Source organism: Amphiura filiformis, chromosome 18 (assembly GCF_039555335.1).
Source record: "Amphiura filiformis chromosome 18, Afil_fr2py, whole genome shotgun sequence".
Taxonomy (NCBI): Eukaryota; Metazoa; Echinodermata; class Ophiuroidea; order Amphilepidida; family Amphiuridae; genus Amphiura; species Amphiura filiformis.
Window position 1 is genome coordinate 42,599,685 of NC_092645.1, and position 17,023 is coordinate 42,616,707.

The following is a 17,023-nucleotide window of genomic DNA, read 5'->3' on the forward strand; positions in this document are numbered from 1 at the left end:
AAGCAAAAAAAAAAAGCAGCATACAAAAATAGATTACAGTGGTACAACTAAAACATTATACAGTGTACAAGTGAAAAGTTACAATTCAAATCTCCATTTTTTAAAATGCACAGATAATTTACCTTTCCTCTTAGCAATATAATATTCAGTATCTTTAAGAACATTCAGAAAAGTTTTAAATGATACGAAAGTAGGTTTTTTTTTTTTTTATTTACACAGATAGATATGATATTTCAAACATAAGCAAATGTAAGTGATATATTTATCTAAGGGCACTCCAAATAATTTATCAAATGTTGACAAATCAAAATCAATGTCATGTTTAACTTTGATAACTTGAACAAGCGCCTCCCAAATAGGTTTAACAATATCACAATTGCAAAAAATGTGGGAGGAAGTTTCTGGAGCTTTATCACAAAAAGCACAGTTGGGAGAATCTTTTCTTTTGATTTTAAATAAAAAATCATTAAAAGCAATGGCATCATGAAAAAATTTGAAATAAAATGAACGTAATTTGGAACTAATGGAACATTTGAAATTCCTAAGATGAATTTCTTCCCAATCCTCAGAATCCACAGTGAAGCCCGCAAAAGTTTCCCAGGAGGAAATTTGTTTATCTGGAAGGCACTTGTCCAACATCAACGAATAAGCATATTTAGGAACTTTTGGAGCATCGATTAACTTCTTCACAAATAATTCAAAAACATCATCATTTTGAATATTAGGATACTCCAACCACTCACATGGGATATTCTTAATAAGAAAATTATAAAATCTCTTATCTTTATGAGATATACCAAATTTCTCAATCAACTGATCAAATGTAAGAACAATAGGTTGAGGCCCATCAATATTTAAAAGGTCAATGATATTGCAAATGCCTTTGTCAAACCATTCATCTGAGTAAAAATACTGTTTCGATTTGGATCGGAGTCTAGAATTAAACCATAAGTACTGCAAAGCACCCAAATCAGAAAATTTAATATCCCAGGTATTAAACACTGCTTTATCTCTGTAAATGTACCATGTTCTAATGGCATCAGCCAGTTGAGTATTGCCCAGCTTACGAAGAATACTCTCAGGGGCAAAAGATTTCCATAAAATATCTGTATCTGGATGAAAAGATTCCAAAGCCAAAAGCTCAATGGTTTTCCATGTACTTTCATAATTATTATCTAATAAACGTTTAACCCATGAAATCTTCTGAGCAATGGCAAAAATGTATGGATTAATCATTCGTAAGCCAGCAACTGAATAATCAGAACACATATATTTTCTTTTAACCCTATCGTTACCACCACTCCAAATAAATTTAAAAAATAACTTTTCTAAATCTTTAAAAAGGATTTAGGAATTTTAATACATAATAGCGAGAAGAGGTACAACAGCTGAGGCAACAAAAGTGACTTGACAACACAAATTTTACCAAGCAATGTAAGATTCCTAGCCCTCCAACAATTTAAAATCTGCTCAATTTGTTTCAGCTTAGGCTTAAAGTTAAGATCAAAAATAGCATTTAAATTAAGAGAAATGTGAACGCCCAATGTTTTGAATTTCATATCTTTCCAGATGAGACCTTGATTCCTCAAAGGAAAATCTTGATTTCCCTTTTTTCTACCAATCCAAATGGCTTCTGATTTAGAAAAATTAAGTTTGCAACCAGAACAAGTTCCAAATGTGTCCAAAGTAGAAAAAAGATTGTGAAAAGAATCCGCTGAGCCATTTAGAAAACATGTCATATCATCTGCCAACATAGAAATTTTAATTCTTTATCAGCAATTGGAATACCCTCAATATTGTCATTTTGCCTTATTGCCAAAGCTGCTGTTTCCATAATAAAAAGGAACAAATATGGAGAAATAGGACAACCTTGAAAAATTCCTCTATTCATATCAATACCTGTAGTGAGGAATCCATTATTCATTACATAACTCTTCCTACAAGAGTAAATTGTTTGAATCCAGCTAATAAATTTATCCCCAAAATTAAAGCGTTTCAAAACTTCAAAAAGAAAATCATGACTTACACTGTCAAACGCTTTTTCTATGTCCAGCAAAAGAATAACACCTGGAATGTTATTGGCATCAGTGTGATCAATGATATCTAAAATAAGACGAATATTATTGTCAATGTTTCTACCTTTAAGAAAACCAGATTGATCATCATTAATAAGATTACCCATACACAATTTTAACCTATTAGCTAAAGTTTTAGCAAATAGCTTGTAATCAACAGTCAAAAGAGAAATAGGCCTGTAATTTTTAATCTCAAGAGGATCTTTATCTTTTTTTGGAATTAAAGTGATGATACCATTTCTTTGGGAAGGAGACAAGATACCATTTTCCATGGAAAAATTGTACGAGTTGATAAGCATGTCACAAATATCTGGCCAAAATACTACATAAAATTCTAAAGGTAAACCATCATACCCAGGAGTTTTATTTTGTTTCATAGAACCAAGAGTAGTACGAAGCTCATTCTTACAAATAGGTTGATCAAGAAGATCTTTACTGTCCTCTGGCAATCTGGGGATATTAATACCATTTAAAAATTCATCAAAATTGGGAGACCCATTTTGATCATTGTTGTTATTCTCAGAATACAAACTCTGATAGAAACTTTTGATATTATCCATAATACCTTTTTGATCAGTAATAATATGGCCATCATTGTTTTTCACTCTTTGAATATTTTTCTTATCACAGGAACGTTTTTCTAAATTACAGAAGTATTTTGTACTTTTTTTCCTTCCTCCATCCAACGAACCCTAGAGCGAATGATAAGACCCCTGGTTTCATAATCCAAAATTTTATTTAACTGAGCTTCTAAAAGAGTCAGTCTTTGGACACAGGACTCATCTGTTGAGCCATCAGAAATAAGGGCTTGTTCTTTCTTGATATCATCCATAATATTGGATTTTTCAACACTTCTCTCTTTCTTCTTTCTGGCACAATATTCCATACAAAACCCAGCAATATTACACTTAAAAGAATTCCAAATGACATTAGGGTTGCAAGTAGAATTCTGATGAATTACCTTAAAATCTTCAATTTTCCCTTTAATGTATGTGATAAAGTCAGCATCATTATGTAAAAAATGACAATTTAATTTCCAAAATCCACGACCCTTGCTAGGTTGACCATCATTAAAATCAAGAGTAACCACAGAGTGATCAGATTGAATACCAGGCAATATTTTAGATTGAACACAGTTATCAATAAAATTGCCAGAAACTAGAATAAAATCAAGCCTGGATAAAACTTTGTGAGGATTATGTTGATGGCGAGTATATTGTTTTAAGTTTGGATGCAAATTCCTCCAAATATCAAATAAATTAAACTCATCCATCAAAATATTGATCATGTCACTAGCTTTGGAATTTGAATGATGATGCCTGCTACCTTGATAATCCAAAGGGCCAAGGACAGCATTAAAATCCCCACCCACGATCAAAGAAGTGTAAGTAAAATTATCAACCTTAGCGAAAACATTAAGAAAAAAAATCAGGGTCGTCCGAGTTAGGACCATACAAATTCACAAGAAGAATAGGTAAACCATTAATTGTAACAGAAATGATCAAAAACCGACCATTTGGATCATTATAATCAGAGTTAAAAACCACAGAAACTGAATTGCGAATTAAAATTGCAACCCCTCTACTGCTGGAAGTATGGCTCGCAAACCATGCATGTTCGCCCCACTGAGATTTCCAAAATTTTTCATCAATATTAGAAGAATGTGTTTCCTGAAGAAAGATGATATCACTATTCAATGATCTAAGATAATGAAAAACCTTTCTTCGTTTAACATGATCCTGAATTCCTCGACAATTAAAAGTAGTCAATTTTAACGGCATTACATAATATTTAGACTACACACATGAATAAATCCTAAGGCATTAAAACAATAAAAACCCATATTTCTCACCACATTAATATCAAATCTTAACAAAATATTCTCTCTCAAGATCTCATATTTAACAATGATTTTACAATAACATGTACCAGCATACAGTTGAGTAATAACAAAAATGGCTGCTTTTTTGCATGAATCAGAAAAACAATTGAGTAGAATGAATTGGAAAATCCAAAAAACAAAAAACATTGAAAAATTGGAATGCAAATGGACCGAAGCGCGCAAATTTGCACCGGATGGAAGAACAGGGCCTCAAATCAAGCACCAGCCCTGGACAGGAGCAAAAACGAAACGCAGCGCAAGCAACCAGAATGCGGCAGCGGCAGGGATGCAACCAATCATCACCATCAAAAAATAGATCAGTTCAGATCAAAATGGATCCGTCCTGGACAGCCCATCAAAGGGTAAAAACCCAACCGTCACACCGCCCAGTACTAAAGAAACAACTTCAGCACTGGGCGGTGCGACAACAGGGCAATCCAAAACGGAACCACATTTTAAGTGAAAAAACATACATAAAAAATATCCTGCTCAACAAGATTCAAGCCATGTACATACAAAGTTTCACAATATTTACTGACAATAATATATTCAACAGATCAAAGTGAAAGCAGGTAGGCAAAATGAAAAGTTCAAAACCTGCAAGCATTGTGTGACAGTCATTAATGAGGTGTACTGCAAGATGTACACCCGGAGTATCAAAATAACAAGTTCAATCCACCGCAGAAGTCCACATCTGCCACCAAAAAATATGAAATAATCAAGCTTTAATAGTCAAAACCTGTAATTGTTAAATTTAACAGTGAAATACCGTTGGTCCGAAACCAAAATGTTCAGAAAAAACTGATTTATTCAGCTAGTCAACATCTGCCATGAAAAAACATGACAAGATCAAGCATTAACAGTCAACCTGTCAAAAATTAGGTTAACACTTCAGTGAAATACCGTAAGTCCGAAACCGAAAAGTTCAGGGAAAAAACTGGCCGTTTATTCAGCATTGACCACTTTACCATCAAGTCTGTATTTAATAACATCCGGGTAGACAAAGAATGGTTTCTTGTTTTCCCTCTGTAGCCTCTTGAAAGTCTCCATTTTGCTCTTACGTAGCTGAAGAATCCTTCTAGAAAAATCATCGGAGACGTAGATCTTTCTTCCATTGTAATCATTGGTTTTGAACTTGTCAATACACTCTTTCCTCACCTTCTGTTTAGCCATAAAAGAAGAGAAGGCCACATGAATAATTCGTGGCTTTGTATTATCACCAACAGTCTTGTGGCTTGGTGTACGGTGACAGCGGTCTATGGTTTTCATATCATCTTCATTTAGTCCCACAAAATCCCGCAAGATACTCGACAGAGTATCAATACAGTTTTCTTGGCCAAGACCTACTTTTTCAGGGATTCCGTAGAATACCAGGTTGTTGCGTCTGCTTCTATTCTCGAGATCATCAATCTTCTGAGCCAGACTTTTATTCTCCTCTCTTACCGTTTTCAACTCTGATTTTAAGTTGGCTTGCTCAAATTCCAGAGTGTTTATCTTGTCAAACTGGGCTTTCAATTCTACGGTCAACTCATCCAATCGCTTAGTAACTGCACCTTCCAATCTCATTTCCAGTCTTTGTTCAAAATCTGCGAAGAACATAGTAAACCATTGTGGAGGTGAATCAATTTCTTGAGAAGTGTCCATCGTAGACGACAACGATCTCCGAGCAGCCGTTCCACCTGTAGCCATGTTTACATTTGCACGAGATTGACCTTTGACCTCTGAAGATGGCGACTCACTTGTTGTTTTCAGTTTCTTAGCTTTAGAAGCTTTTGAAGGTGAATTATTCGGCGTACGTTGATTTTTTGGTGGACTCATCGTGCTCCTCCAGCTCTATAACACAATATTCAACTGCCGAATCCAAACAAAAGTAAAATTAGCGTTGCCTCCGCCGCATTCCAGTCCCAAAAACGGAGCAAACGAGTTACATGTCTGTCCGCAGCGCAAGGTAACAGCGCCCTCCTGGCTCTAAATGTTGACTGTACCCACCACGTTTCATGCCCATACGACAGTTTTTAGTAATTTGACCTTGGATGATCCCAAAATGACCGTCCAAAAATTTGACTGTAAAAGTTGACTGTACCCATAAAGTTTCATGCCCATACGACAGTTTTTACTAATTTGACCTCAGATGACCCCTGGATGACCCCAAAATGGTCGTCCAAAAATTTGACTCTAAAAGTTGATTGTACCTACCAAGTTTCATGCCCATACGACAGTTTTTACTAATTTGACCTCAGATGACCCATAAATGAACTTGGGTGATCTTGGCCCACTAACCGAAACAAACTTGTTCTGTCTGAGGTCCAGATGCACCCACCCACCAAGTTTGAGGAACGTGCGACCCCTAGTCTCCGAGAAAATAGGTGGAAAACAGTTTTTACTAATTTGACCTCATATGACACCTGGGTGACCTTGACCCACTAACCAATACAAACTTGTTCCGTCTTAGGTCAAGATGCACCTACCCACCAAGTTGCATGCCCATATGACAGTTTTTACTAATTTGACCCTTAGATGACCTCTGGTGACCTTGACCCACTAACCAATACAAACTTGTTCTGTCCCAGGTCAAGACGCACCCACCCGTCAAGTTTGAGGAACGTGCGACCCCCAGTCCCTGAAAAAACAGTTTTTACTAATTTGACCCCTGGATGACCTTGGGTGACCTTGACCCACTAACCAATATAAACTTGTTCTGTGTGGGGTCAAGCTGCACCCACCCACCAAGTTTGAGGAACGTGCGACCCCTAGTCTCCGATAAAATAGGCGGACAGACAGACAGACAGAGGCACAGAGTCACAGACTACCAGTATTATTATATAGACTAGGCGGTTACCCGTATTTGGCGGTTCTCGGGTGTCGCGATTACCTGGCTGATGGTGACTGTACTCACCAAGTTTTATGCCCATAGGACAGTTTTTACTAATTTGACCTCAGATGACCCCATGTGACCTCGAAATGACCTTCCAACATTTGGCTCTAAATGTTGACTGTACCCACCACGTTTCATGCCCATATGACAGTTTTTAGTAATTTGACCTTGGATGACCCCAAAATGACCTTCCAAAATTTGACTCTAAAAGGTTACTGTACCCACCAAGTTTCATGCGCATACAACATTTTTTACTAATTTGACCTCAGATGACCCCTGGGTGACCCTGGATGACCCCAAAATGACCTTCCAAAAATTTGACTGTACCCACCAAGTTTCATGCCTATACGATAGTTTTTACTAATTTGACCTCAGATGACCCCTGGATGACCTCACATGATCTTGGCCCACTAACTGAAACAAACTTGTTCTGTCTGAGGTCCAGATGCACCCATCCACAAAGTTTGAGGAACGTGCGACCCCTAGTCTCTGAGAAAATAGGCGGAAAACAGTTTTTACTAATTTGACCTCAGATGAGCCCTGGGTGACCTTGACCCACTAATCAATACAAACTTGTTCTGTCCTAGGTCAAGATGCACCTACCCACCAAGTTTCATGCCCATATGACAGTTTTACTAATTTGACCCCTAGATGACCTCTGGTGTCCTTGACCCACTAACCAATACAAACTTGTTCTGTCCCGGGTCAAGACGTACCCACCTGTCAAGTTTGAGGAACGTGCGACCCCCAGTCTCCAAGAAAAACAGTTTTGACTTATTTGACCCCTGGATGACCTTGGGTGACCTTGACCCACTAACCAATATAAACTCGTTCTTCCTCATACCAAGCTGCACCCACCCACCAAGTTTGAGGTACGTGCGACCCCCAGTCTCCGAGAAAAGAGGCGGACAGACAAACAGACACACAAACACACAAACAGAGTCTGGTGAATTATAGTAAGATATGTATTATGTATACTAGGCGGTTACCTGTATTTGGCGGTTCTCGGCTGTCGCGATTACCTGGCTGATGGTGACTGTACTCACCAAGTGTTATGCCCATAGGACAGTTTTTACTAATTTGACCTCAGATGACCCCTGGTTGACCCCGGATGACACCAAAATGACCGTCCAAAAATTTGACTCTAAAAGTTGACAGTACCCAACCCCTGGATGACCTCGGGTGATCTTGGCCCACTAACTGAAACAAACTTGTTCTGTCTGAGGTCCAGATGCACCCATCTACCAAGTTTGAGGAACGTGCGACCCCTAGTCTCCGAGAAAATAGGCGGAAAACAGTTTTTACTAATTTGACCTCAGATGACCCCTGGGTGACCTTGACCCACTAATCAATACAAACTTGTTCTGTCCTAGGTCAAGATGCACCTACCCACCAAGTTTCATGCCCATACGACAGGTTTTACTAATTTGACCCCTAGATGACCTCTGGTGACCTTGACCCACTAACCAATACAAACTCGTTCTGTCCCGGGTCAAGACGCACCCACCCGTCAAGTTTGAGGAACGTGCGACCCCCAGTCTCCGAGAAAAACAGTTTTGACTAATTTGACCCCTGGATGACCTTGGGTGACCTTGACCCACTAACCAATATAAACTCGTTCTGCCTGGGGTCAAGATACACCCACCCACCAAGTTTGAGGAACGCGCGACCCCCAGTCTCCGAGAAAAGAGGCGGACAGACAAACAAACAAACACACAAACAGACAGATTCTGGTGAATTATAGTAGGATGTATAGGTATATGTATAGGTGGGATAAAAAGCCGACGATCAATTGAAAATTTTGACCTATATGGATTTTTTTCCCAAAACACAAAAACAAATTGGGTCTTTTTGGGAAAAAAATCCATATCTTCAATATGAAAGGTCAAAATTTTCAATTGATCGTCGGCTTTTCCTCCCAGCTACATATACTTTAAGAATATATCATTAGATTTATAAAATTTACTTCGAGGACTGTTATATATCAAAATGTAAAAAATATCAAATTTTAATAATTTGTCATAAAATTTGTATTATATCGTGAATTTCAAAAAATGAAAATTATTTGATATTAGAAAGACATTCTTCGTATTCAGAATGCAATTCGATATGTCTGATGTGCTCTCATGTCCCACAAAAAATACTGTCGAAACGCTCAAAACGCTCATTCCAGATCCCTTAAAGGGGCATTCGGATATTCATTTTGTCAGCAACTTTCCAATTTGTCTCTATGAACTACTATATGTGACCGTCCACCACAAACCAGCCGTAAAGTCGGCCAGGTCAATTTTGGTTTTTTCGTGTTTAGAAAATATATATCATAAGCTTTAAAATGGTATATCATTTGACTTCAAACGATATAGAAGCGGGGTTATGGTTTGTTGAACTTTGCTCCTTCAACAAAATGGTACCTTATTTCTGTTCTATACATGTGCCTCATTTTCCAATAGTAACAATAACAATAATAAATATATTCAAAATCCAAGTCAACGAGGTTCAGGAATGTCCTCTCATTGTTAATTCTTATTCAATGGGTGCGTCTTGTAAAGAATTCACGTAAATTGATCAACGGCGGCATGCTTGTTGCTCCTCAATGATCGCGCGATAATGCGTTCGCGTAATACACGTGCGAGAACTAAGAATGCGATTCGGCGGCTTAGATGTTCGTGATGGTTTCGTTCATTTAAAACAGCGGGGATGTCCCACTCTGGGGATGTCCTCACAAAAGTAACTTTATTTTTTTCTGAAAAAGTACAGTTTTTCTCGCAAAAATTACATTAAAAACTGAATAAGAATGAGAATAAAAGATAGGATTTTGTCTTTTGCCTATCAATATCGTGTCATAATGGATGGGCTGGCCAATATTTTATCGTATAGTAGATACCGACTGCGCCGGCATCCACTACTCAAAATATTGGCCAGCCCATCCATTATGACACGATATTGATAGGCAAAAGACAAAATCCTATCATTTATTCTCTAATTGTTTGTTATACAAAGACAAAACACAATGCTTATAACCCACCACTTGAACAGGATTTAGCCAAAGCAACCAAAGACTAGAGCTATTTAAGAATATAGACATAGGTAAAAGCTTATTATCTTCTTCAACAATAGGATTATTGATTGGTTTAAAAGGTGTTTGACTGTCACTATAGCAAATGAGATACATGTATCACCAACTTGAGGTACCTATGAATACGACCTTCATGCACATTTTTACACTGTAACCTAGAATACAACTTGCCACCTATACGGCTGGTTTGTGGTGGACGGTCACATAATATGTTAGTATTCAGATTTTAAAGCCCATTCACAAAGATACAAAGTTAATTTAACTCATAATTGCTTATTTTCACACGTAGATGACTAGTCGGTGGAGTTCACAAGAGAACCGGGGTGTCATAATACGTGCTGTGGCCACTTTCAATATACGCAATTGAACAGAAACTGAATTATTCAGCACTACTAAATATAGAGTTTTGATGGATGGAGCGCATACCAAATAAAGACACAAAATGTCTTTTATTTTAGTCGGTTTCGAGTACCAACTTGAGGACCAACAATAGGGCTTGACTTAATAATAAATTAAGTGATATTTAAAACGTTAATGATCAATTGTATTGTATAAAACTTATAATTTTTGCTATAAATTCTAAAGTAGTTTTACCAGTACCGGGACTGCCGTGAGGTGTTACACAAAACAATACAGGGACGCAGCGTGATGGATGGTGGCAATGTAACGATAATAAAATAAAAGTGGATTATTTTAAGCGATTTTTTAATGAATTTGGCAAACAATGGGAATAAGGTAGTCAAAGTATATTTAAAAATAAGCTGACACAACTAAGAGATACTGGTCCATGGTGACTGAAAATAATTAGTTGTACTAAGGATTTTAGCAATGAATCTCCGTGTAAAAATACACAATGGCCTTTTCCAGTTGGGTGACTCCATTTGAAATCTACACCCACTGTGTAGCAGATCAAGGCATGTCTTCCATAGGAGGTGTATGGAGTTCAACTGGAACAGCCCCGGGGAACAGCCCAGTGTTCTCCTACAAATATCAGAGAATTACATTATCGTGTAGCAAAAGAAAGAAAGAAAGCAAGCAAGCAAGCAAGCAAGCAAGCAAGCAAGCAAGCAAGCATGCAAGCAAGCAAGCAAGCAAGCAAGAAAGAAAGAAAGAAAGAAAGAAAGAAAGAAAGAAAGAAAGAAAGAAAGAAAGAAAGAAAGAAAGAAAGAAAGAAAGAAAGAAAGAAAGAAAGAAAGAAAGAAAGAAAGAAAGAAAGAAAGAAAGAAAGAAACATACAAACAGTCTAAATACAAACAAACTAAAATAATATACAATAAACACATAGGCCTAAACAAAATATTACTCCCGATTTACAGAAAAAATACATCTGACAAAACAGAATAACAATTTGTTTATATTCCAACAAGTAATTCTGTATTTTCTGGTATAACAGGATAAAACAATGTGCTATTCCAGTTGAAATCCATACACCCCCTGTGGAAGACATAACCTTAATCTCCCGCACAGGGGGTATAAATTTCACACGAAGTCACCCATTCGGTTACACAATCCCGTTTAAAATTCTCACGTCCCTGTGTGGGAGAGTAAATCCATGTCTTCTACAGGGGGTGTATGGATCTCAAATGGAATATACCAATAAGCCCAATATTACCTTGAGTAGTTGTTTCATCATGACGAGTGTTTTGGTCATCCCTGATAGCACCAGTAATTGTCCATATCTGTCACCTTGTTCTACGGTTATATTGAGTGCTGATTCATAACGGGGATATGCTCTCTATTCGAAGAAAATATCAAAAAGAAAATTATTATTTTTCTTGAAACAAAAACATCAGCATAAGCAAGAATAATAACAATATCAGCGTCACACCATTAGCGCCAATCCGGATTGAAATGTGTGTGGGGGGGGGCAATCGGCCAAGATTGTCAAAAAGTGGCTGAAAATGGGATATTTTACCCCCAGCCTCCCGGATTGACGCTCATGCGGCAAACAATAGCAACAACGACCAGTAGCGTAGCCAGCAGGAACACCTAAAATGGGGCCGGAGAAGTGGAAAATGGGGACAAGAAGAAGGGGAAAAATGAGAAAGAAGGGGGAGGAGAGGGAGAAAGAGAAGGGAACGTGGAGGGAAAACGAAAAGGGAAAGGGAGGAGAGAGAAAAATAGGGATGTGGCGGGATGTGCGTATGGAGGGGGATGTGACATGTGCAAATAGGGGTTTAAATCACATGCGTTTGTTCTTGAATACATTATTTCACATTTCACAAAGGAGCAGTGGTCAAAGTTGTGATAACAAGGTACTCTTTCCATTTACCGGTGCGCCGTGTATATAACATTTTGCAACACTTTTGCTCTCATTCTATAAGAACATTTTAAGGGTAGACAAGGTACTGTTGCTCGAAGCAGCCAAAAAATGTCGATTTTCATTATGTAAATCAATATATTATTGAAAAATAACACTTTCATGTTTTGCAAAAGTTCATTCTACAAACCATATACTTTCAAACCTTGCTTGATTTATCGTTGTTAATGAGTTATGTACGTTTATGTAAGTGTTGTAGGTGTTTCAGCCCTCCTATACAGCATACCTCAAGAACCACAGGACCTACAAAAGTATATCTGTGATATTTGAATTCTTCTACACACTCGCTATGCATGAAATGAGCAATGCGATTTTTGCCAAAGCTGACTACCATTCGCAAGATGCTGTGAACTACCAAATCGCAACACTTTAAAATAGTGTCAAACCTTAAGGGACGTGAAAAGTTGTTAAGGTTCCGCCTATCTGGGTCTATCATTGTGTGGAATTATATTTTTGTGACACACTTTAATATATAGGCCTAAAGTATCACAGCTTGTATCACAGAAATGAACGGATTCCTTCTGATCACGTGACACCAAGGGACACATAATAGTCTCGGTCCCAGCCGGCTTGTGCTCCATCGTCCTTCGTTTTAGTGATGAAGGAGCACAAATCGGCTGGGATCGCGATTAAGGACACCCAAGCCGTAGAACCATAAATCTCAATTAACATGATTAATAAACTGATTGAAGATAATTATTTATATCTTAAATACTATAAATCATAATGCTATTACTATACCAACTGTCATAATAGATTTTTCGTTTCGAGATAAATATAATTTATGATTTCAAAACACATCTGCTGTAACCGTGACGTTGGACAATATTTTTGTAACATTTTTAGAAACGTGTTGTAAACTATATTGTATATAATAATTTATGATTGAACAAATTCATCAGGATCGGTAGAGTAAACTAGTAATAACCAAAGTTCGTAGTATCTGATCCAAATAAATGCACTTTATGTGTACGTTTCAGCAACCACTATTGCCTTTGACAACACATGAGGAGTCTCATCAAGTGTTGACAAAGGCAAGAGTGGTTGTTGACAAAAGTGTTGACAAAGGCTGCAGTGGTTGCTGAAACGTACACAGTACATGCATTTATTTGGATCAGATACTATACGAACTTTGGTTACTAGTATATTGTATTTTATTGTTTTTAGGAGAGAATTATGATATTGCCAAATATATGTTTTTAGGTGAAATTTATTGGTCATGTAGGCGTCAACATAAAGTTTTGAAATATTTTTTTCAAATATCAAGAGCTATCTCAAGAACCTCTGAACCAATACTGGGCTTGTTTGTACTCACTCTAATACATTTTTCATGCTGAATCAAAATAATGAAAATAATATGCTCGTGACAATGTACAATTTTAAAATATTTGAATTTTTAAAGTGGTAATTGCTGTCTGCAGTGCACCCGACGTTTGTGAAGAAGGTTCAAACCGATTCCCGAAGCAAAATTGTTGCAAACCTGAAAGCTTTTTGCCAAATATTATCTTTTTGTTTCAATTTTGAAGTTTTTAGCAACGTATGAGCCTGCACTCTTTTTTCTTCTTCTTCTTTTCTCCCCTTTTTCTTTGGAAGTATACTTGTCAGATGAAATTTATAAATTTGTATAAGTGTTGATCTAATATGGGTTTGGTAAAAGTAAGTATTCTTACAAAATATTTATTTTTGTGATGCCTCTTCGTTTGAAAGTTAAATCTTCGTTGATTAGCGATGCCATCAAGGACGGATCAAAATAGACAACAGTGGTGTGATTGGTTTCACCAAGCAGCTAAATTCCAAGCATTTGCTAAATTAGCTGATGGGGATAGAATGATGAGAAACAAAATAGCGAGTTCCGAGCTCTTGTTCAAGCTATATATTTCATCGTGAAACAACATATTGTTGAGATTTTTGTTTTTAAGCAGAAGGGCAACCAAATGGCAATACTAATCTTCCCAGCAAACAAAAAATGTTTTAAAAACGTTTAAACAAGTTATATTTTGGGTTTTGGTTTAGGTAAAAACGTTTTAATAACATTAAATGTCGGGTTATATAAAGGTCATGAAAATGTTTTAAAACGTTTTGTATGAAAATACACTACAACAATATTTTCAAAATATTTTCACAATAAATGTTATTGTAAACTATTTTTTGCAAACATTTTTTTGCCAAATATTTTGTCAACACTAAAATAATATTATGTTAAAATGTTTGCAGTAGGTTAGCAAAAATGTGTTTTAATGACGTTAGGAAAACGTTTTATAATTATACCCTTTATATAACCCGACATTTAAACGTTTTCTGACAACCTTTTATAACCTTTTGCGAATGATGTCGCAAACGTTTTGTGTTTGCTGGGTTAAAGACTCCGCAGAAGTGGCGTACAGACCAGGGGCAGATCGGAGCACCCCTGGTTCAAAATATCACGATAAAATTGACCAAAAGTTATGTACCTTCCTTTGGCCCATAGTATTTAAATTACGCGCATTCCATCACAGTATTGTACTTTGGCCCATTTAAACATTAAAATTTCACATTTTTGCGCGCTTCGAGCGTATTTGTCCCGGTAAAGTCAGTTCTACTGGAAATAACACACATCAAATGGAGCCATGTGCCACATGTGCTATCTACTAAAGATAACATTAGCCATGTGACACGTGTGCTATCTACTGAAGATAACACGCACCAAATGTATGATGGGGCAGGTGTGCTATCTACCAAGGGCGGAAATCGGGTGGGGGACAGGGGGACACGTCCCCCTCACTTTTTAAAGTGGGGGACACAATATCAAATGTCCCCCCACATTTTTGGTCCCCACACAAAAAAAAAAAAAAAAAGGAAAAGAGAGAAGAGAAAGGGAGCAAAAGAGAAGAGAAAAGGGAGAAAAAAAGAAGAGAAAGGTTATATATAGGCCTGTGGTTATTTTAGGCGTTGCGTGAAGGTGGGTCCACGGCCCATAAGCGTGTGAAAATTCCTGCAGGCCCGCCTATATGCAGGGCCTGTCACATTTTATCACCAAAAAATGATTTCAACATCAATCCATGCATGCTTTAGTAATTGTGAATCTCAAATCTCAAGTAAAATTTTGACAAAATGACTTCAATTGGACCTTCATTTTGTAAAATTTTCCAACGTCTGAAGGGGAACATCCCTCCCAGACACCCCTACCCCTTATGTGTATAGGCCTATAAACAAGTGGTCGCTTTCACTTCTATGAACTGCATAGGCGTAGATCCTGGGGGAATGGTGGGATTTATCCCCCCCAATATTTTGCCAGGGGGGGATGGTCCATACAATCATCCCCCCCCCAATGTTGATGCCTGATAATGGGTTTCTGACCAAATTAACCTCATATTTGCACGTTTTAGCCCCAAAAGTGCAAATTTTCGTATTTAATCTACTTTTACACCATATTTCATCAGTTTAGCTTCAAAATAGCAAAAACTTTCGCGCGCATTTATATCATAAACTAATTCTGTCGCCAAAGGGTGCTGGATTGACTATACTTCAAGATTTTTTTCCAACTTCATCCCCCCCAATGTCAAAAAGAAATCTACGCCACTGCATGAAGGCAGGTCTTATAGGCCTAACATTTCAGTGGACCTGTGTAACATTTTGCTAATTGAGTTCAGACCCTTTTTTCTGTTTAAAAGCAATGATTTAAATAGTGTAAATATGATGCACCAAATGGCTTCAACTTCTCAGGGTGGAACATCCCCCTCAGACACCCCCTGCGTAGTGGGTAAACAAGTAGCCATTTTCGGTTCTGCTTTCCACATTTGCCAATTTATGTAATTTAATAGGCCTACAATGATAGGGAAAACTTTTCCACAAAAGGCTTCATGGACCGTCATTTCACAAATTTTTGGTTTTTTTAAACTAAAATTTTACACACTAATAGTGCCAAAATGGGCCACCAAATCGCTTCAATTAGGTATTAATTTTGCAAAAGTTTCTTACTTCTGAGGGGGCACATAGTCCCCCTCAGACACCCCCTGTGTAGTGGCTAAACAAGTAGCCATTTTCACTTCTGCTTTCCACATTTGCCAATTTATGTCATTTATAGGCCTAGGGAAAACTTTTCCACAAAAAGCTTTGTGGACTGTCATTTCACAAATTTTTGGCTTTTTTAAACTAAAATTTTACACACTATAGTGCCAAAATAGGCCACCAAATCGCTTCAATTAGGTATTCATTTTGCAAAAGTTTCTTACTTCTGAGGGCGGCACATCCCCCCTCAGACACCCCCCTGCGTCGCGCAAGCGCAACACGATGGCCGCTTTGCGCCCATTATTTACTGTATTTATTGATTTTCCCCACTGTCAGTGTGTCCCCCCCACTTTCAAAAATGGATTTACGCCCCTGCTATCTACTGAAGATAAGGTGTGCTATATATGGTCAATTCCAGCGAAAGCGGGACAAAATTCTCTCTATGTTAACTTTCCACTTTAAAATGTCATTAATAAAGGAAATCACGTTATTGATGGAGCATATCATGTCACGTCCAATGTGCTCTCTTTGTACATATAGGCCTTTACTAGCAAGTCATACCAGGGGACAAGTTATGATGGCTTAAATGAATTGGCGTTACCCACGAATTCAAAGATAAAGCACCATATATGTCATTGAATGTCCTTCAATCAAAATGAAATTATTACCGTTAGAAAGACGTTTGCATGATCTCTCATCATATGTAAAACGATTGAATTCCACCAAAGTTTGTGGACTCTAGAGGCCATTAAGTCAATTTGGCTAATAATTTTGTTACCCGCGTATCAAAAATAAAATGATCGTTCTG

At 37.4% G+C, this 17,023-nt stretch overlaps 2 protein-coding genes across 2 annotated transcripts in view; both read right to left on the bottom strand.

Moving 5' to 3' along the window:
- Positions 1 to 17,023, bottom strand: part of LOC140138696 (43 kDa receptor-associated protein of the synapse-like) — a 94,751-nt gene that overhangs the window by 9,460 nt on the left and 68,268 nt on the right. Inside the window, exon 3 of the mRNA XM_072160446.1 lies at positions 11,521 to 11,643. Within this exon, the coding sequence (XP_072016547.1) occupies positions 11,521 to 11,643 (123 nt within the window). The remainder of the gene's footprint in view (positions 1 to 11,520; positions 11,644 to 17,023) is intronic.
- On the bottom strand, positions 1,985 to 5,913 carry LOC140138697 (uncharacterized). The gene has a single exon (XM_072160447.1). The coding sequence runs from the start codon at positions 5,773 to 5,775 to the stop codon at positions 4,903 to 4,905; it is 873 nt and encodes a 290-aa protein (XP_072016548.1). The 5' UTR covers positions 5,776 to 5,913; the 3' UTR covers positions 1,985 to 4,902.

Bases quoted from the DNA above. Each gene is read 5' to 3' on its own strand.
- LOC140138697 (XM_072160447.1), bottom strand. From the start codon at position 5,775: ATGAGTCCACCAAAAAATCAACGTACGCCGAATAATTCACCTTCAAAA.